Below are 21,420 nucleotides of genomic sequence, written 5' to 3'. Positions count from 1 at the left end.
TCAATAATATTGATCTGTTTATATTAATATCAATATTATTGATCTTAATAACTGTTTTTATATCAATATCTAGATTAATATTGATATTAATGATTTAATTGATATTTGATATTTACTCTCATCTTTGTCCGCTTCGGCTGACTGTCAATTCGAGCCTCCGCTCCGAGGGGTCCATCTTCAGCAGCTGTAGGCCCTGTTACAAACTGCGACAATGTCAACTGACGCTTCATTCCTGACTGGCACGTGTAGCAGTGAGAAGAAAGCGCGTTAGACACGTGCTACAACATAACCTCGAATTCCCAGACATCTGTGTACCGTTAGCGGTAACGTCCACCTCTAGGGGGGTTCCGGGCAACCTGGAAACATGCCTGCGTACGCCACTGGAACCAAGGGCAAACCAAACGCATTCCGTTTGCTGAATGTTTCCTCTAGCCTAATCAAGAAGTTAGTGGTCTCTAGGAAAGGGACTTAATTAATCAATTGTCATTATAGAGTACGTTTGTAATACTAGCTCCCTGGGCTGTTCTCTGTTTGCCTGCATGCGACGACCTCGCGGAATTAATGCGCTATTAGCACCAACTGCTTCTGCTTTTTTTGCTATCCCGTTCTTACTCATGACCTGGTAATAGGTGGTGCCTAGGCCCCCCAGGTACTGCGTAGGAAGGCGCACGTATCGGTTACACATGCAAAACTTGCGCCGAAAAGTCGCGGACAATCGACTGTATCTTCATCTATTATCAGGATAAGGTGCCTTTCTAGTCAGTAACATCACATTACACCATTTCCGCCTTTAACATATGCATGCAAATCCTCGTCTCGCCTTGGCGTGAGGGCAGTTCGGTTACCTAAAATAGTTTCTTACGTCAGCTTATATTATGATTTTCAATTATATTTGTAGCAGTTTGAGGCAGCTCGAATGTATTTTGTTTTGTCATTGTAAGCTTATACTGTTAGTTATTCTAGAGTGGTTTTCAATGCATGGCTTTAAGTTAAAGATTGAGGGTCTTTCCGCCTACCTAGTAACTAATTAAATTACATCAAGATATGATATAAACGTCACTTGTGCCAGCTAGTGCCACTTAAGTGTTGGAGTAGCTCGTTGTAACTGTAAGTGCGGTCCGTCTTGTCAGCAAATAATTGAGTAGTCTCTAGGTCTGAAACGCGTTTCGCTCACTTGACGCGTCTCGATATAATGATTGAGCGCTGCCATATATATATATATATATATATATATATATATATATATATATATATATATAACGTAGATCACGAATTTTCGCTGGCGGAATGTTAGATGTTTTTTGTGCAGAAACGCATTTCATGAACTACTCTGGAAGACTTTCTACGTTTCTAACCTTTAAATTACTAATCGTGGTTGTACTGTTTGCAGGTTTCTAGGCTGCTTTCTGGTATTGTCTAAGCACGTGGTCGGTATATCTGCGGATTTTTCAGCTCAAGTTCTCTACATTACTCGACATAGTCAACTACAGTTTTGTAGGTAGTCTACCGGCTGAGTTCTCTAAAGGGTAAAAGTTCATATCATAATTTGATCACTTTTCCGGTTCAAGTTTCATGTTGTTCTACAGACGGTTTGTTGCATGTTTGCGGTAGCAGAGAGTGACCGTGTATATTAAACAACATGGCTGAGACTGCTTCTGGTGAAGACAAAGAGAAAGGCCATACTAAAAAAGTAATTGAATTAATAAACATTGTAGCAAGAGGCCATATTACAAATACCAGACATTGCATGCAGAGCATTGCTTCACGGACACTATTGTGGCGCATGATCTACACTACAGCGGTCTTGGTTGTATCCGGAAACTGTGGTTTTAGGTACAGCTGGAACATACTGTAAACTGCTGACCTAGAATTACCTGAAACAACGTTTGTCTTGATGTGCACTAAATATTACAACTATCTATATAGAGGCGTGGCGTGAATGGATTGTAGAAAGAGAATCTAGAGTATAGTAGGAGGGTTAGAATGGAATGTCCGGTGAAGACGGAAGGACGGTCGTGCGGTTAGCAGAGCCTAATTAGAGACTGTGCTGGTGTAGCCTCGACCTCCCACGGCTAGGGTTAGTCGGAGGCTCTGGGGTTAGTGTGAGTCAGGAAGGAGAGCAAATTAAGCTACCCAATTTTATTGTTGCTTTTGCAGTTAACAGGCTTTGTTGTTGCGCTTTGACATGCATCGAAGCTGCAACGGCGACCCTAACGCGAAGACTGCGGCCTAAATTCATGTCGATCTGCTTCATTTGTGCTCGAATTCTATTAATGCAGTGGCGTAGCCAGGTGTATCTATTTGCCCCAACGGTTGCTGCTCTAGTGTAATAGCTGTAACTTGTACAAATTACCTCTTTTCCTGGTTGAACACTTGAAAACGAAAGTGATCTCACTTTGACTAGAACATCTTTTCCTGTTGGCGGCTTGAAGCGAATGTGGTCTGATTAAGCAAACGTAAGGCTGTATTTACGAGAAAGATAGTAAAGCCGACGCAAAATCTAGTAGAACAGTAAGTTGTGTGAAACAGAAAAAGGAGATGTGACGGGGCGTGGTACATTCCTGAAGCGTACCATATCCATCTCTCCACGCCTTCATATCAACGCAGACCAGAAGTCATTTAAGCTATGTCGCTAATTATAACATGTCATGCGACTCTTACAAAATTTCGTTTCATAGGGCTCATATATATATAAATTACAGAATGATAGAAACAGACAAATCTCATTAGACGATATATGTTGTCTCTTGTCTCTGATTTACCGTTTTTATCCAGGAATCGTCTGACTCTGATGGCTACGACTCATCTATTTTAGCAAGGTTTACATCCGAAAAAGCTAGTATTTTGCGCCAACTACAAAGCTGTCTCCAGTCTGCAATCAACGTTTTGATATCTGATCAAGTTTTTAGTGAGGAAGCTTTAGCAGATGTTATTGGCATCTTACAAGATCTAAATGATTCCGAAACAGCATCAGAAGCTCTTTACGATGTCGTCATCGACAAGGCCAAAAGCGACCCTAGTTTAGTGGTGGTATTTGTAGAGTCCATTGGCAAAGTAAACTGCAACCTTTTTCGCTCATCTCCACGTTTAACTTGGCAACAGCTGAAAAAAAAACGAGAGGACGTTGTGCAAACATTAGACGCGAATGCCGTTATTGATTCATGTGTTGAGAAGGGTCTCATCACAAGTCAACAGTGCCAGAGTCTGATGAGGGTCAAGCAGATGGGAAAGTCTTCCCCTTTTGTTGCTGACAGATTTCTCCGTCTATTGGAAAAGTTTTCTGAGGATGACCAAGGCTCACAGTTGGCAGAATTTGAAAAGATCCTTGTGGACAAGCAACCAAATGTACTGAAGACATTGCTAGAAGCTGGTAAGTATACATTATATACACTTGCCTCTTGTCTAAAGCAGTTTGTCATGTCTTACAGATTGGCTTTTTGTGTTTTTGTAGATCAAAATCATCATACAAATGATAGCATTGAGACGATTGGCTCTGGTACCGACTTCGGGTCTCAGGAAACTGCAAGTCGTATTTCGAATAAATCTGCTGAAATTTCAACGACAAATACTAGAGACGGTAAGTGATGAAATATTACTACTTGTGTACACGCTATACGGTATTGTATGATCTCATGTATTGTATACATGTGTTTAGAAGCGTCGTCTTCTGATGAGACGATACCTTCAGATTTTAGTCGACAGCATCACTTTCATAATGCAGTAGAACATGTGAATCATTCTGGAAGACGTTTGGGATCTAAAAGCGAGCAACAATTGAGAGTGAAGGAACAATTCTACAAAATGATGATTGGCGATGGCCGTCCCAATTCTAAAAGAGATGACAGTCTTCTCACAGTTGAGCTAGAAAAGCTCTCTCCAGACAAGGTAATAGATCTTTACCGCAAATGCGACAGCAAGGGGTTTGTTGCCCATCTCAAGTCTTATTTAGTGGATTTGCTGAAGAGAAGAGAAAACTTTCAATCAGTTGTAGATGTGTTTGTTTCTTCCCTGACAAGGCAAACGATGGCGAGCAAAACTGCTGCGTTGCCTCCTTTGCTTTTGGAGCTAACGCCCAAAGATATTTTTATCGCTTTGCTAGAGGTAATGCCAGGTGCAGTGCACAGTCGCCTCGTGTCTCTCTATTCGAATTTGCATTGCGCTGTCCCGGTCACTTACGTCCTTCGACGTTCTAGAGACGACGTCCGAACAGTCACCAACTTTCAGTCTCTTCAAGATGTTCTCGCAGTTCCAAGTTATCCACTTGTCCTATCATGTGGTACAGCGAGCGCTGTACGAAGAGGAAAGTCGACATTGACGGGAAAGTTGGTAGGACAACTAGAGACTACGTCTTTGAGTTATGATTCGTTCGATGTGTGTACCGCCGAAGGTTTTGGCGGCTTATCTCATTCCCCTTCTATTGACCTTTTGCTTGAAGTCAAGTCGAACGTGACTGGCGGTCTCAACTTTGCCGATGTTCACGGTTTTACGAATGAGAAACAGTTTTGTTATGCTTTGTCCACTCTGTGCTCTGTGGCAGCACTAGTATTTGTTCACGTGACCGCTAATGACTTTGGTCCTGGCGGTTCTCTTGGTGACAGTTTGCGATCATTTTTACTGGACAGTTGTAATCTTCACTGCAGCAACGCAGAGATTGTCATGTTTGTTCGTGATGTTCCCAGTAGTGCCAAAATGTCTGATACCTTTCCCCGATCGTCATCAATTGGTCGCTCGTTAGGAGATATATTTTCTAATAGAATAGCAGATGTTGTGCCTGTCGAAGATCTTGCCAAATGTCGCACTGAAGGGCAGCGCCAAGTGATTGTCATATCTATTAGAGATCTAATGCTACCGATTTTTCGTAAACTCAAACAACGATTACCTTGCACGGAAGATATCCAAAGGTGTTTTGCTTCCTGGCACACTGAACAAGTTCAGAACTTCGGATCTTACAGAAGAACGTCTCATGGGCAATTAGAAGGATATTCTTCTTTAGGCAAAGAAACGTTTGAGGCTCTCGACGCAAGTAATCCCCACAAGAGCAAGCTTGCTAACCGCCTATTTCCTCTAACAACAATCTACGCTTCTATGGCTAAAAGCGATCAACGGCGAAAAGAACTTTATAAAATTGCAATGAAAGGCAAGAAACAGGAGATTATCGTAGAACTAGCAAAATTAGAAGAAAAGATGAAAAAGTTAGAAAATCAACGGCAAACGACTTCCAAGATATCTCGACCGGTCGAGCTATTTATTAGTCTTGTTTCAGACAAAAGGCGCCATCAGTTGGCAGAATTTCAACATTACGTAGAACTGTGGAAAGCGCAGTATATCGATCCTCTCTTTAACGAAAGACGAAATCTAATGGAACAACTGGAATCAAGTAGACGCACGAATCAATCGGAAAGTGAACTAAAAGACATCGAAAGTAACCTGAAAAAAGTTTCCTCTCGCATTGACCAATTTGATATATCGATAGACTCCTTCTGGAGTGAGTTGATGGAACTTTGTGCTTTACTAGAAGATGATACAAAAACAAACCATCATTTGAGCAGACTTCGTGTAGATCCACAGCTAATTAAGCAAATTTATACGCAATGTGTATTGGAAGGTTATCCTATGCAATTACTTCGTGGGAATCCGTTACAGATGACTGCAAACAAGTTTATGCGAGATATAATGAAACAGCTAGGAGTCGACTTGAAGAACAGAAGTAACTTGCTTGTTGTATCAGTTATAGGCGCCCAGAGTTCTGCCAAATCTACATTGCTCAATTACTTGTTTGGATGTGGTTTTGCCACAAGGGCGGGAAGATGCACGAAAGGCCTGTATGCTTCATTCGTACGCATATCGGACGGAAGATATCTTTTAGTTCTCGATTCGGAAGGTCTCTTGTCTTTGGAAGGAGGTGGTCACGTGTTTGACGGTCAAATTACGGTGATGGCTATGGCTTGTTCAGATGCCGTTATAGTGAACCATAAGGGAGAAATTTCTTCTCAAATGAAAGAATTGTTAGAAGTTTGTTTATACGCAATGGATTATCTGAAGTTGGCCGACATACGAACGGAAATGATGTTCGTTTTGCGAGACCAGAGAGACCGTAATACTAAAGTTCAAAGCGATTCTCTAACACTGATGAGGAAGCTACTTAGAGAAGCCATGGGAAGTGGTCAGAAAGACCTTGATGATCTCGTGTCTTTGAGGCAAGACGCTATATTTCTTCTTCCAAGTGCATTTTCTGAAGCTAAACGCGAAGGGCGGACTGTGGAATCACCGTCTGCTGTTTTTTCCGATGAGGCATTTTCTTTACGCAGAAAGATCCTGCAGTCCACGCTTGGCGATCGTTTAACGCTAAAGCCGCTTGACGACAGTGACCCTCTAATAAACTGGTATACTAACGCTGGTATAGTATGGGATACACTTACTAAGTACGGTCACACATTATTGCATTACAAAGCTCTTTATGAATTGCGCCTTCATAAAGAGATCAATGAAATCGTCGCATCTCTTGTTAAAGAAGCTGAAAACAAGTTCAATGAGCAGGCAGGAGCTGTTGTGAAGAAACACACAGAACAATTGCAAACGGCGAAAGACGAAAATTGTGTCCGGAAGTATGATTTAGCCTGTCGGGCTGAGCTAAAAACTTTGAAGAAAACAATGCAAGACAAATTGTTTGGGGACTTTGAGGAAAGCACTCAAGCAGAGAAGTACAACGAGGACTTAAAAAAGGAATTTCGTAATAAACTAACAACTCCACTTTCCTCCTCTTATGACATTCACATGTACTCATGGGTGAGACAGTTGCAGTTAGCTAACGACAGACTCAATATAGAGGCTTTTGATAGAAGCTTTTACGATCAACTTGACGAAAAGTTGAAACGTAGTGAATATCGATCGTCAATGTCCGGGTCTGAAGCAGCAATGGTCTTTGACGAACTGTGGAAGCAGCATGAAAACGAGCACAAAAAGCGTTTACTAGCAACAAGAAAGAAAGATTTTGACGTTCAGTTGGATGTTGTGACGACATTTAGAGACGTTCTAACAAGACACCGACATAACGAACTGCTGCACATTGTCAATCTTGAGTTTAGTTCATCTGTATTGTCAACATCAATAGATTTTGTTACCAACAGCGACGAGACATGGTTTGAGAAATATTTTAAAACTAGTTATTCTTATGTCCAGAAGGCAATCAGATATTTGTCCTCGACGACAGACAAAGGCTCAGCTAAATGTCTCGCCGCAGTGCACGAGCTGAGGAGAAAAGCGCAAAATGTACAAGGGAGATTCATGAAAAAGATTGAGTCACAAGAAGGGAAATGCGATACAGCTGTTGTTACAGATATTGTTCTTTTGGCCACAGATGAGGTTCTGAAGATGGAGTCCGCTTTGCAAGCGTCTGAAAGACTGAAGCTACGGCGAGCTCCATTTATTAACGATCTTATCGTTCATTTGCAACAAGTAGCATATAGTATAGTTTGCTCTGCTGAAAATAATCGCATTTTAGAACAAGAAGCAGAGCTCGAACGAAAGAGAGCAAAAAAGAAAGAAACCTTTATTGCCACGGCAAGTAACGAGGCTGACGATATAAAACGCGCTGCAGCGTTTGCCGACGAGTACAATGAACAACTCAAGTCATGGGTACAAAGCAAAGTGCATGAATTTGCATCAGAAGTTCGTGACCAAGTTTTTCAACAAATGCAGGATCCCGAGAAGGCAGCAGAACGAGCATACCATAGCTCCTTTAAAAGAGGGAAGTATGACGAGGTGTTGGAGTATTGCATTGATGTAAACGCGTATCTGAAAAAATTATTCATGCAAATGTTTGAAACCTACAAACAGTCGGCAATTGACGAAAACGAGTACAGACTAAGAGACAGCATTTCAGAAATGTACAAGATGCTAGAAAGTGCTGCGGAACTTTGGCAACGAAGCTGTCTAACAACGGATGGTCATCTTGACGACTTCAAAAATCATTTGGCAAAGCGTACGGAAGACCCATCTGAGAAGACTAGTAGAAACTTGCTAATGGTTGCATCAGTCAGATTTCCACAAATGACCAACTTTTCTATTGCAAGAATCGAGTCGTTTTGTGGACGGTTTAAGAGTAGCATGCGTGATCTGCTAACTGAAGTACTCAAGAATTTGCAAACAATAGTAACCGCTAGCATGAGTGACGAATGTTCACAAGTTTGGGCAAAAATAAAAGGATGTCGAGCTAAGTGTCCAATCTGTGGTTCAAAATGCTCACTCGTCAACGAGCACCAAGATCATTATTGTTCTCATCATATTCTTCCCGCTTTTCACGGTACCCATTTGCGCAATTTGCAACACCCAGTATTCGACATGTGTCTTAGCACAAGCATTGCAGAGCGTTCGTGGGTTAGAGGTGACGATCCACCACTGCCATGCCTTGCAGACTATCTTGATCATTACGAGGATTACCGCCCGTGGAAGAAGTCAATTGTTCCTGATCCAACTTTAGTACACGAACCACAAGAACAGATTCAAGCATGGGCTGTCTGTAGAAAACCTCTTTTAAAATATTGGCATTTGGTAGACAAAACTCCAGAGGATTGGTTGAGCTTTGAGGGAAAGAAACCGCTGGAGGAAGACGAATGTGATAAAGCAGAAGCTAGACTGAAGGAGTACCGAGACATTTAGCTAGCAACGTTCCAGGGACAATTGCTGAGGACATGATCGCGTGGTATGCAGTATAGTTGATGCAGCGATCGATTATTAATTAAAACTTGTACGCTTGCTTTGTTAGTCACGTGTTTTTAGTGATGCTCTTTTATTTCTTATCTTCGATGTTGCTGAAGCATTGTATGCTTTTAGTTGCAGTTGCTATTATATTAGATGATGATATTATTACTCGAGAGTTTGAATTCAAGACACACATGCACTGTACCGGAAGCATGACACATAGCAGAGACACAGCACCCATCCAGTGAGTCATACACGCGCGCGCGCGCACACACACACACACACACACACACACACACACACACACACACACACACACACACACACACACACACACACAGACACACACACACAGACACACAGACACACACACACACACACACACACACACACACACACACACACACACACACAGACACACACAGACACAGACACACACACACAGACACAGACACACACACACACACACACACACACACACACACACACACACACACACACAGACACACACAGACACAGACACACACACACACACACACACACACACACACACACACACACACACACACAGACACAGACACACACACACACACACACACACACACACACACACACACACACACACACACACACACACACACACACACAGACACAGACACAGACACAGACACAGACACAGACACAGACACAGACACAGACACAGACACAGACACACAGACACAGACACACAGACACAGACACAGACACACAGACACACAGACACAGACACACAGACACACAGACACAGACACACAGACACACACACACAGACACAGACACAGACACAGACACAGACACAGACACAGACACAGACACAGACACAGACACAGACACAGACACACAGACACAGACACAGACACAGACACAGACACAGACACAGACACAGACACAGACACAGACACAGACACACAGACACACAGACACACAGACACACAGACACACAGACACACAGACACAGACACTGACACAGACACAGACACAGACACAGACACAGACACACAGACACACACACACACACACACACACACACACACACACACACACACACACACACACACACACACACACACACACACTTCTTCTTTTTCGCAACTCTAGACACAGATAGTGCGTGAGTAGTACCTACACAACATTTAGAATAATTACCCTGAGGGAAGGACCTAGTCTGCCTATTTTGATCGACCGATGTGGACACGTAACGTGACCACGCCCATTCTTTTAGCGAAGCAACCGCCTCATTGTGTGCGCCTCTGTAGCGGTGGTTGTGTGCTCGCGCGTGCGCTGCACCCGTTTAGAATACATCTACGAGATAGCGAAGAATCACATGTGCGCAAATTTAAAATGAATCTTTTTGAAAGCAACTTTTGATAATTAGGTTGCGCCTCTTTCGTTCATCTCGTGTGCGTTTTAGACTAGATCAAACGGACCATTTGTGCCAAATATTGCGGGATTAGAAGCTGGTGCGTTTTAATTAATTAATGCGCCACCGGGTGCGGCTATTTTAATTTAATTAAGTTAAATTGCAGCGATTTCCACACGGCAGGCCCTCGCGTCTCAGACCATTCATGTAACCACGTGCCGAATCGACGCGTTACCTGGTGATTGGCCATTGCATCCAGCCAATCAGCGTCGCCCACGAAGCTCATCCACTCCACGTGTCTTCATTTTCCTCTCGTCGTCAACGTTCGTGATGCAGAAAGCCGTCGTTCTACTCCTATGCGTCGCGTCAGCGCTCGCAGAACCGACAATCTGGTTCAAAGAAACCTTCGAAGACGGTCAGACAAAAATGTCACTCGATTTCTCCAACTATTGCAAATTCCGTCATGTGTAGAGGGCTGGAAAGACAGATGGGTTGCATCGACCCAAAAAGGCAGCGAGGCAGCCGACTTTAAGTGGTCTGCCGGCAAGTTCTATGGCGATCCAGACAAGGACAAAGGCACGTGTGTGGCGATTCTTCACGATCCGAGCTCGATTTTTGAGTTTATTCTGTAGGAATCCAGACGAGCGTGGACGCTCGTTTCTATGCGTTGTCGGCCAAGTTTCCCGAGGCGTTCTCGAACGAGGGCAAGACGCTTGTCGTGCAGTTCACCGTGAAGCATGAGCAGAGCATCGACTGTGGTGGCGGATACGTGAAGGCAAGTTGCATGCAAACGTGTTGAGTGAGATCGGCACGCAATGGTCGTTGGGTTTTTTGTGCAGATCTTTCCGAGCTCGTTGGATCAGACGAAGATGCATGGGGACTCACCGTACAACATCATGTTTGGTGAGTGATCGTTGTGCTCTTGCTCGCGTGGCGACGGCGGGGGAGAGGTGATCGAGAGGTGATCGTGTTGTGTTTTGCAGGTCCCGATATTTGTGGATATAGCACGAAAAAGGTGCACGTTATTTTCAACTACAATGGTAACAACCTACTCACCACCAAGGACATCAAGTGCAAGGTGAGTGTGTCTACTGGATGCATAAAGATTGTAGTACTAAAAAAAGCAGAATGATCGGTATTGATTTCTAGGACGATGCTCTCACTCATCTTTACACTCTCATCCTTAAACCAGACAATACGTATGAAGTCAAGATCGACAATGAAAAAGTCGAGTCTGGTAGTCTGGAAGATGATTGGGGATTTTTGCCCCCTAAGGAGATCCCGGATCCTGATGCTAAGAAGCCTGAGGACTGGGATGATAAGCCAAAGATTGATGATCCCGAAGACAAGAAACCGGAGGACTGGGATAAACCTCAGCACATTCCTGATCCGGATGCTAAAAAGCCAGAGGATTGGGATGATGATCTCGACGGTGAGTGGGAACCTCCGCAGATTGATAATCCCGACTACAAGGGCGAGTGGAAACCAAGACAAATCGACAATCCTAACTACAAGGGGGAATGGGTCCATCCTAAGATTCAAAACCCGGAGTACAAACCTGATGCCAATCTCTACAGATACGAAGATAATGCATACATTGGATTTGACCTCTGGCAGGTTTGATTCTATGTTTTGTCATTTTACAAAGCAACTCGAAATGTGTTGTGTGCTCTCTTAGGTGAAGTCGGGTACAATCTTCGACAATGTTCTTATTACCGATGATGCAGACTATGCAAAACAGTTTGGAGACGAGACTTGGGGAAAGACGAAAGATCCGGAGAAGAAGATGAAAGACGAACAAGACGAAGCAGAACGGAAACAACGAGAAGAGGAAGACAAAAAGAAAAAAGACGAGGAAGGCGATGGTGATGATGAAGATGAAGATGAAGAGGTAGGTTGTTATTTATATTTAGAGACTTGCATACATACTTGGCCTACGGCTTGGATCATGTCTGCAGTGACCACTGAACAAGAGCCTCTTTAGTGGTGGTGTAATTATTAATTAATGGTTTACTGATATACTATTGATCAAAATGAGTTTGGAAAATTAAAACGACAATTAATTAATTAAAGTACCATTAGCCCTGCAGGGTGGCATCACCAATTTTACAAAAAATTGCCGGGCTTTGAATAATGGAGACGCCCAGTTATCTACCATTTCTACTTTAGTTTTGGAGGCACATGTTACATTTCTTAGCTAAAGCTCTATTTTGTATCCGATATGAAAAGGAAGGCACAGTGCATAGTGTTAGTCAGTCAGTTTCAAAATTCTGAGCCGGACCATGTCGCGTGGTGTTTTCTTCCTCTCTGTGGCTTTGTTGTCAGTAAACGTCAAGGTTTTGTAGATGTCGTCGTGTCCTTGTTGTCACTGGTTATAGCTACATAAGACAGACTAGACTGTTTTGCTACTTTGCTTCTATATAGTAGATCCTGATGTACTGATGGCATCGTGTTTTCTCCCGAGTCTGCTAGATGGCTCTTACATTGTCACAGCAGCGTATACGAGCAGGACATCTGCGGATTACTAAACTGTCATTTGTCAGTTGTATTCTAGTAATGCATCAAGCAGGGTGGGTACATAGGGTAGGTGTGCTGTATCTCTAACAATATTACTTATAAATAACAATTTCTGGTGTGAAACAGGAATATCCTTATTAGGGTAGGTAGACTGTAGTATTGTTATTATTAGTTTTTAAAAATCAGACCCACTTTGAAGTATAGGCTCCAAATGGTTGCTGATTAATTAACAGTATTTCTACTGATTTTTAATGTTCTGGTTGTCGGATTCACAGTTTTTAACATTTTTGCCAGACTGTTTCATTTGTCAGTTAGATAATAAAATAATAAACATCTTTTATTGCTCTAGGATGAAGACGAAGGAGCTGAGGATGATGAGGGCGAAGAGGGTGGTTCAGATGAAGCACCCGAAGGCGAGGAAGAGGAACCAACCTTAGAAGAAGGTGGAGAGGGCGACGACAGTGAGGAAGCACCAGCCAAGGATGAACTATAAGACACAGAGATTAGAGTCAGTGAGTGACTTCCTAGCTAGTTGTCCTTTCAATTGTTGTTGTTTGCAAAATGTTTTAATGTTAAACTCCATAAAAAGAAGAAAATGCGAAAAAATGGTCCGACAGCGAAACAAGACAGAAAGCATAGAAAACGCATTCCACGCACTACACAGTAAAATGTCAAAAGATGATGATTTGAAAAGTAGATGTAGATCAGAGTATGGTGCAGCATCCTCTTACGACTACTCTACCATGGCCAGGTCGACCCACTACCACTCTGGCATGAGGAGGTGGAGGACCAACCACCAGAGGTGCTGTCTCATGGTGATGGTGGTGATGGTGGTGGGGAGCATGGTGAGGCACATGGTGGTGGGGAGCATGGTGAGGCACATGGTGGTGGGGAGCATGGTGATGGTGTGCCATTCTTTCTTGTCTTACTGCTTGTGCTTGAGCTTGATGTACAGCAGCGGCACCATACATGCCATGTCGTGCTTCCTGCAAGGAAATAAACAGATGGGTACACTCACTCACACACACACACACACACACACACACACGCACACACACACACACACACACACACACACACACACACACACACACACACACTCCCCCTAATACTAGTTATATGTACAACAGATAGTGTGCGCTAGTCTCGCATTGCCAGACCCTTTCCCGCCGCGTCATAGGTCTGGCTACGCGAGGACATGTTAATAGAAAGTGCAGCATTAGCAATCTAGTTAGAAGACGGCTATGGCGTTGTTGCGGCTACAGAGTTAGCGCAGTTTCAATCACATTGACCAATACAAATTTCACAGTCTCACAGTCAGGTTACAGACAGAGACATTAATTTTTACACAATTTCCTACCCAATTCGCCTCCTTTCTGAGATTTCTCTCCGAATGTCTTAACGCTCTGTCTCCCATACCCGTATAGCGTCTAAACTCAGAGAACTTCGCGTAGCACGCCAACCGTCCCAGGTACACAGTGCACTCTACTCAGCAACGTCTTGTGACCTCCCCGTCACGTGAGCAACGCAAACCGGTTTCGTCTCGAAGCCCGTATGCTACGTCATTCTCCGCCTTATTTGTGCCAACGACGCCGCTGTGTGAACATGTGCTCGGGGGCTCCTTCGGGTGTCGACAGGGCCAAAGAGAGGTCTCCGGAAGTCGTCGCCAGTACGATGAAATGCTGCATGTCATTCAACAGCTGAAGGAACAGCTACTCGCAGCAGTTAACAAAGAAGGAGAGGTGAGAATCTGGCCGCGTTTGAGAGCGGTTTGTTCGAAAACAAGATTGACTTGATTGTCAAGGCGGCCATATCGGTTTCTTGTCGCAGGTTACAGACGAAGACGCCGTGCTTCGTGTCATCACCGCTCTCGAGAAGATGCCTGTGATGCCAGAGATATTGGAGGTTTGTGTGAGGGACGCGTAGAAGGGCACGTTGAGTGTGTGAGGCCCTTTTCGGACCCGCGCCGCAGAGTGTGCTGACGACTGGCGGATGCTTGTTTGTATTACTTTGTGCTACATGTAGAACAAGTAGCGTTGTACGGTAACCGCCACGGTCAACAACTAGTTTATTTCTTCGTACTGTGCTGCGTGTATGAAGTGCAAGTGTAATCCAGAGGATGTAGTATGCGCGGTAGTGATAAGCTGACAATCAACATATGGTTTAGCTTTTGTCTGTACCAGTCGGGTGAGACTATTTGTTGTACTGTGTGCAGGACTTTTGCCACGCTGCCCGTACGTTTGTTGGCAGCCTTCTCAGCGTGGTCTAATTAGAAATACGAAATAACGTGCATTGCCACTTCGAACCGCGTGGCGTCGCCTTGTTGTTCAGAAATATTGTAGCACTGCATGCAACTAATGGTAAAACCGAGCTTACTAAGGCAATTGTGAATTTAATGGCATTATTGTTTGGTTTGTGTCTTGTTTATTGGGTGTGTTGAAGCTGCTTGGGCTACCAAGAGTTTCTGTGGTGCTTTGTTATTATAACAATAATGGCTTGCTTTTAAAGGGCTACTGCAGTGCAAAAATCAACAATATTTTTTTTTGAACTAAATTGAAATATCTACATGTCTGTACTTTAGGAAAAATTAAATTAAATTTTTTAGCATGCATTTTGAGAGAATGAGAGCAGTTGAAAGCTACTTCCGCAATACTATTTCTAGAATGGGGGGTGTTAGCACACTGACATAGTGGAGGCAGAGTAGTGCTATCATACGTACTAATTAGTATGGCTAGTATGGCAAGTGGTTCAGAAACGGCACGTTGGAGCGATCTTGCTACGCCCAGGGATTTGGAAAGGGCGGCAGATTCTTTGTTGAGTAAACTGCTGGAGCATGCGGGAGAGCAATCTCTCAGTTTGCCGACGTTGACATCCGTCATCTGAAGACACAGCAGAAGACTTTGGATCTGTGGAACCGTATTTTTTTAGCAACTCGCTGACAGTTCATCTACTGATTAATTGCCCTCATCTGCTGATGTTGAGAAACACAGTGAATGGCTGTATGACATGTCGCGTGGAAAGTGCTATTGTGGAGGGGGGGGGGGGAAGTTGCCGACAGCTGTACAGGAGATGTCTGTAGGTGTGATTGTGGTTACTGTGAAATTATGAGTACTGCTCAGGAGTGTTGCAACGAAATCGCAAAAGCGTTCTTCGAAGTGACAGCTGCAAACTCCATTATGCTTTGTTGGACCTTCCCAGCTGTCTCTTGTTTGTCGAACTTGTTTTTCCAAACTTTTACAAAGTGTGAATTTTTTTGGAAACCAAAATACACTAAGTCCAGACTGACTAGAGTTGTTGCAACCTGCTGCAACACCACACCACACCATACTCGAGTACCACAATAATGGATAGGGTGTCTCCAATGACCTCAGTATGCTAATCTACTCCATTCCGGAAATAGAAAAGCGGAAGTAACTTTAAATGCTATCATTCTCTCAGTATGTTCGCAAGGAATCTAATTTTATGTTTTCTAAAAGTACACATATGTAGATCTTTTAATTTAGCTCGAAAATATTTTTGACTTTTCTTACCTACATTAAATACATCTAATTGTAATTGCTACAAATCTTTTCCATTCATCCTAACTCTACACTCACTCTACACTCACACGTTTCAATTTACTGATGGTGTTTGGTGACACTTGCATGGCTAGTGATGTGGGAGTAGGTAATATCGATTGCTGTAATTTCTCGCGAGTGTTGCACACGATGTTGCATGTTAAAAATGTCTCCACAGTGTACATGCGGCTTTTATTGGTGTGCAGTTCGTGCTATAATTATTGAGACTCGTTAGGCGGGAGGGTGTTACACATAGTGCCAACTTTTTTTAGCAGCTGTCTTCGAAACATTTGCTTGCTTTCTGAGTAGGATAGATGATTTTCTAGATTTTTGGTATTCAATAACAATGTCTAAAAATTATGCAAGAGTTGGACCAATGACAAGAGTTTACGTCATTAATATTTGGTACGACCTCTACTGTTTGCAATACATTAAGCTAGACAGCTATGGTAAATGCATAATAGTTGTGGATATCAATTGCCTAAGACCCTTCCACACATTTAGATCCCTGCTTCAGTTTCGTCTTGTTCTTTGGTCACTTTTTGGCTAACTCGTGTTTCATCCGACTTCATAAATTTTCTATTGGCATCAGGTCTGGTGAGTTGACAGGCCAGTCAATAACGTCAACGTTTCTTCTAGCGAGAAGCTCGATCTTTCGTTCTTCTAGACCTGTCAGCTGGTGCAGTCCTGTTGCAGCCTCCAACCATCTTGATAGAAAGTGTTTGCCAGGTCTCGTGTAGGATGGATTGATAGAGTCGAGATAAGGTTCTCACTAAATCCATTACACCTGGTGCTTTGTAACAAGAGATGTTGGGTTATGCTAGGTTTATAATATGATGCTCACGATGCTAGGGACGACACTGGCGAGGACGCCAGGTAGACTCATATTGTAAACACTCGCGCGTCACGAGCGTCGTCAGCATCGCCGACACTAGAGTTGATTCAAGTTTAACTCCAGCGTCCAAACGGGAAGTGCTCTAGCGTCTACCAGAAGCACGTGCCTTTTGTCGACAAATTAGAGACTAGATCGGGGAGTGAAATAACCGGAAGTAAACTATCGAAGAGAAGCCTACCGAATGTGTGTAAGTATAAGTACGGCTGCTTGTGGCAGATCAAGTCACGGTAGCTTGTAGATGCGAGGCGCAAGAAAAACGCTTGGGAAAAACGTATCCGAAAAACCGGGCTCCCAGCAGCAGGCTGCCAATAAATGTGGAAGCATCTCTGCGACTCCTTGGTGCGGGAGGAAATGAAAACCAAATCACAGACTTTTGTATTCATATTATACGATTATGATAAGCATGCGCGTAGTGCTCGTGCTGACACGGTATTGTAAATGGCACAGCGTCAGCATCAGTATTTTGACACCTACTCAGCGTCTTCGCCAGCATTCTCACGAGTATCGTGAGCTTTATATTATAAACCAGGCTTAGGCTTAATTACTGTCTACAAGATCTCAAAAATATGATGAGAGTTATGATACAATTGGAAGGTGTGCCGTAGATTGTGTTCTGTCAGCTTTTATGGCGGTGGCGCAGGCATCATTCCAGTCATAGACATCTAGCTGATGACAACTATCTAACTCAGCTGCCTACTGACTCAGAATAGATGCTTTTGTATATATGTATTTCTCACTATTTGGTTTGTTAGTTTGTAGCTATATTCTATATTTATGCGGTTTTCGGCAAGACTGTACAAAACCGGACGAGTCTCAATAATTATGGCACGAACTGTACTTGCTGTCAGTAGTTAATTTAGTAACGACATTTTCATGACACTATTTGTTGTTTTAGTCTGTAATATGTTAGTAATATTGTTATTAAATATCTTAGTGACTATTAAATATGCGTTTGGTGTTATTGTTATCTCTAGCATTCATAGTAGTTATGTGGGACGGTTATTTGTGTCTAATATGTTTTAACTTTTGAGCTATAGGGATCTGGTAGCCTCGACACTAGGCATTCCTTTGTTTTCGGTGGTCTTTCCACGCGAGGATAGCAACGGGGCGGCATCATGTGATGTCTCCGTAAAGTGAAAGGATGCCTAGTAACTCCTGATGTCATGTGACGGACTAGTTTGTTACATGACCTATTTTGCAAATGATGGTTGGTCGACTGTAAATCACATTTGAGTTACTTTCTAATTATTTTCTCTGAAACATGCGGAGATCAGGAAACAATCCCCCATCTCACAGGTATCATTTAGTGTGCTACAACGGCTTGTGCGCCAGACATGTACCAACCGAAGAATATCGTTTGGTTGTTTTTGTAGGTTGCAAACAGTTCCAGTACTCTCCCTACATTGCAGCGAGTGAAGGTATCTCTTTTAGTCGCATGCTTCTGGAGTAGCTTCAGGCTGACATCAGCCACACAGAAATTTCACGTGCAGTCTCAATGGCTTTCGATCGATTCCGGGGGCGCGATGATAGTTTAAGACAATAGTGTACATGTACAGTAGTCTAATCGCTATTGTGTAGTCTTCTAGTCAACGACAAGAGAGGACAGAGTCTACGCGTTGTCTTTTTGCGTGCGACATGGCCGTACAGTCTTTACGCTCGTATATATCTAAACAGTACGCAGCATCGCAAAGGCCAGCATGCATAGTTACTGGCTGCATTTTGCACCTTTCCGTTCGAACACCTTTGGTATGACATACCTGCTGTAAACGAAAACACACTTGATCTCTTTTGCAAGTCTTTAGCAATATGAAACAAACCGACAAAGGGTGGGTTTTCCTAATAACATGATTAGTAAAGGTGTCTAATGACACAAAGAATTACTAGGCCTCCCTTTGCTTTACTGAGACAACATCACGTGATACCGGCCCGTTGCTATCCTCGTGTGGAAGGACCACCAAAACAAGGAAGGCCTAATGTCGAGGCTAGGGATCTGGCACTTTTCATTGTGTTCCGTACAGAGTGCCTTTCTGAGTCAGCTAATTATCAACTAACGTTTGAACGTCACATGCATCAGGAGACAGTAGGTAGACTGGTAGTGCTTTTTACTTTTGTTCGGTTGATGGCATTTGTCTGATGAAATTTGCCGTTTACACGACTATTGTTAGGAGCCGTCCGTATTTATCCACACTTTTACAAAAACAAACTTTTGTTTGTGGGTGGGGCTAAATTGCCGTTTTGTTCTTTCAACTTTGTGTAGTGTAGGTTATATCTATTTGTGTTTGACAGGTCACTCGAATTGGTAAACATGTCAACGAACTCAGAAAGAAGGTGAAAGACAAACAGCTCGCGCGGCAAGCAAAAAAGCTAATTCACAGATGGCAGAAACTTGTGACGGGCAGTTCAGAAGCGAGCTCCGGTGGATCTACCCCGAATGGCCACATAAAGTCTCTCGCTGCAAAAAGCAGTGAGGTGACAGCACGCCTGTTAGGGATAGATAAGGTACAAAGAGATTCGCCACTGGCATCGTCGCAAGGCGACCAATATTCGGACACTTCTGCGATGGAGGGTAGCTCGCAGTCGTTGAATGATATGGAGTTGACATCTGATGTTTCGCAAGCACTTGAGGTGCTCGAGGTGAATTTGGATCCGCCGATGTTTGATCGACAACGGAGTGGAGTCGACGGACTCGACTGTGTCGGACATTTCTTCGATTGGACGGCGAAGATGCCACTGAAAGGCAGCGGAGATGGTGTTATACAACCATATGTTCACTTGGAGTACTAAATTATTGTTGCAGTTGTAGAGACAGAGTATACAGTTTGTATGCAGAATGTGTCAACTAATGGTGGTTTTGATAGAAATACGAATATGATCAGCATAGTTAAAATGATATTGATGCTTCAATGGCATTTGTGCATGTACAGCAAATTGTATGTCAGCTTTTTAACCCCAGATGCGCATGCGCTCAGGTTACGGTATTCTTTATTTGGGAGAAGTTTTGTCTCCAGTGTTGAGGCAGGAGTGCCATGGATGATGTCAGTTTTCGTTCTGTGTTTCTTGTTTGGTGAAGTAGTCTGGCATTTAATATAAAACGACAGAAATATTTAATACGATTATTATTGTTACTGTATACTGTAACTTTCAAATAGTCAGTGAGTGAAGTTCGACTTCTACAAGGCTTCTGGCTGACTGTTTTGTTTAATTAATGTGCTGATACGGGCAGCTGAAAGTGCAACGGTCTAACGCACGTTAGGAGGCGTGGTTAACGCAGCTAAACTCCTCGCGAGCCCGGACCGCGACGGTTGACAGCAAAATTTGTTTAGATTTCTAACTTTTAATTAATTAAGAAACTTTTAAAAGTGTTAGTCGGAGCCGAGCCGTTTCACTGGCCCTGAACTGCAGCTGATTGCATTGTACTGTAACTCTAGGGATCTCGTGTGTGTGTGTGTGTGTGTGTGTGTGTGTGTGTGTGTGTGTGTGTGTGTGTGTGTGTGTGTGTGTGTGTGTGTGTGTGTGTATGTGTGTGTGTGTGTGTGTGTGTGTGTTCATGAGTGAGCTGTTTCATTTACCCAAGAAAATACAAATTGTGTGATGAAACTCTCATGGCCAACGCTTCTCTCACTGGCAATTAAATTTTTAGTATTCTAACCTCTAAAGCTAATGCTTGTATGTGGCCATGCAACAGCAGAGCTGCTGCTGTGGCCCGCATCCAAGTCTTGATAAAATTCTATGCCTGCAGAACACCTAGCCTAGTGGCAAATTTCATAATTTCTAGCAATGACATTTTTACAGCTTTACAATTTACAACTTGTAGGAATCACGTGTACAGTGTACATGTTACCTAGTCACAGTAGTGAGGGGGCACAGATTTGAAGGCGTAGTACTAAAAGTTTAGATTAGTTTTTAGTACTGCACAACAAGGCTGAATGTATAGATTAACTTAGTTAATTATGATAATATGCATGCAGTACAGCAAAGCAAAACAGAACTTAAACCAACATTATTAATTAATTAATACTGGTATGTTACGTCAATGCTAGCAGTTTCTACGTCTTTGCATGCGTCAGCAGGTCACGTGACAGCTTTAGTTGTTTTCTTTAGTCCGTGTCAATCACAACTGGAAAATTGAGCCCCCAGTGTCCCCGCGGTTTCTTCGCCTAGGGTTTGGCGTAACCAGACCTTTCTCTCCGGAGAGCCGGAAGTGACGAAGCGAGAGAAGGTCTGGCTACGCGAGACCTAGTCAGAAGTACACACTTTCAAAGTTGTAATTATGTATCCGAAATCAAACTGTCTGCGTGCACGTCGCTTTTTCGTCCTAGTGTGCGACAAGAAGCCTCGAACACTTTAACCCC

The 21,420-nt window shown here is 43.2% G+C and overlaps 3 protein-coding genes and 1 long non-coding RNA gene across 4 annotated transcripts; 3 read left to right on the top strand and 1 right to left on the bottom strand.

Annotated features, from left to right (window-relative positions):
* Window positions 1–3,801: 3,801 nt before the first annotated feature.
* On the top strand, window positions 3,802–8,894 carry LOC134185183 (uncharacterized). Its single transcript, XM_062652964.1, has one exon. The coding sequence runs from the start codon at window positions 3,802–3,804 to the stop codon at window positions 8,656–8,658; it is 4,857 nt and encodes a 1,618-aa protein (XP_062508948.1). The 3' UTR covers window positions 8,659–8,894.
* Window positions 8,895–10,369: 1,475 nt separating this feature from the next.
* LOC134185600 (calreticulin-like) lies at window positions 10,370–13,225 on the top strand. Its single transcript, XM_062653425.1, has 8 exons — window positions 10,370–10,514; window positions 10,571–10,675; window positions 10,732–10,874; window positions 10,939–11,002; window positions 11,083–11,177; window positions 11,249–11,716; window positions 11,778–11,990; window positions 12,966–13,225. The coding sequence occupies exons 1-8, from the start codon at window positions 10,430–10,432 to the stop codon at window positions 13,107–13,109; spliced, it is 1,317 nt and encodes a 438-aa protein (XP_062509409.1). The 5' UTR covers window positions 10,370–10,429; the 3' UTR covers window positions 13,110–13,225.
* Window positions 13,226–13,539: 314 nt separating this feature from the next.
* On the bottom strand, window positions 13,540–14,128 carry LOC134185601 (uncharacterized). The gene is made up of 2 exons (XR_009970802.1): window positions 13,977–14,128; window positions 13,540–13,602 (listed from the first exon to the last, which is right to left on the bottom strand). It is a non-coding gene; the product is annotated as an uncharacterized LOC134185601 (long non-coding RNA).
* Window positions 14,129–14,199: 71 nt separating this feature from the next.
* On the top strand, window positions 14,200–19,960 carry LOC134185913 (uncharacterized). The gene is made up of 3 exons (XM_062653795.1): window positions 14,200–14,358; window positions 14,447–14,521; window positions 19,355–19,960. Exons 1-3 carry the CDS (start codon window positions 14,296–14,298, stop codon window positions 19,850–19,852), a joined length of 636 nt encoding a protein of 211 aa, XP_062509779.1. The 5' UTR covers window positions 14,200–14,295; the 3' UTR covers window positions 19,853–19,960.
* The last annotated feature ends 1,460 nt before the right edge of the window (window positions 19,961–21,420 follow it).

Source organism: Corticium candelabrum, chromosome 10, assembly GCF_963422355.1.
Source record: "Corticium candelabrum chromosome 10, ooCorCand1.1, whole genome shotgun sequence".
NCBI lineage: Eukaryota > Metazoa > Porifera > Homoscleromorpha > Homosclerophorida > Plakinidae > Corticium > Corticium candelabrum.
The sequence above is the reverse complement of the archived record's forward strand: the minus strand, read 5'-3'. Positions and strand labels throughout refer to the sequence as shown.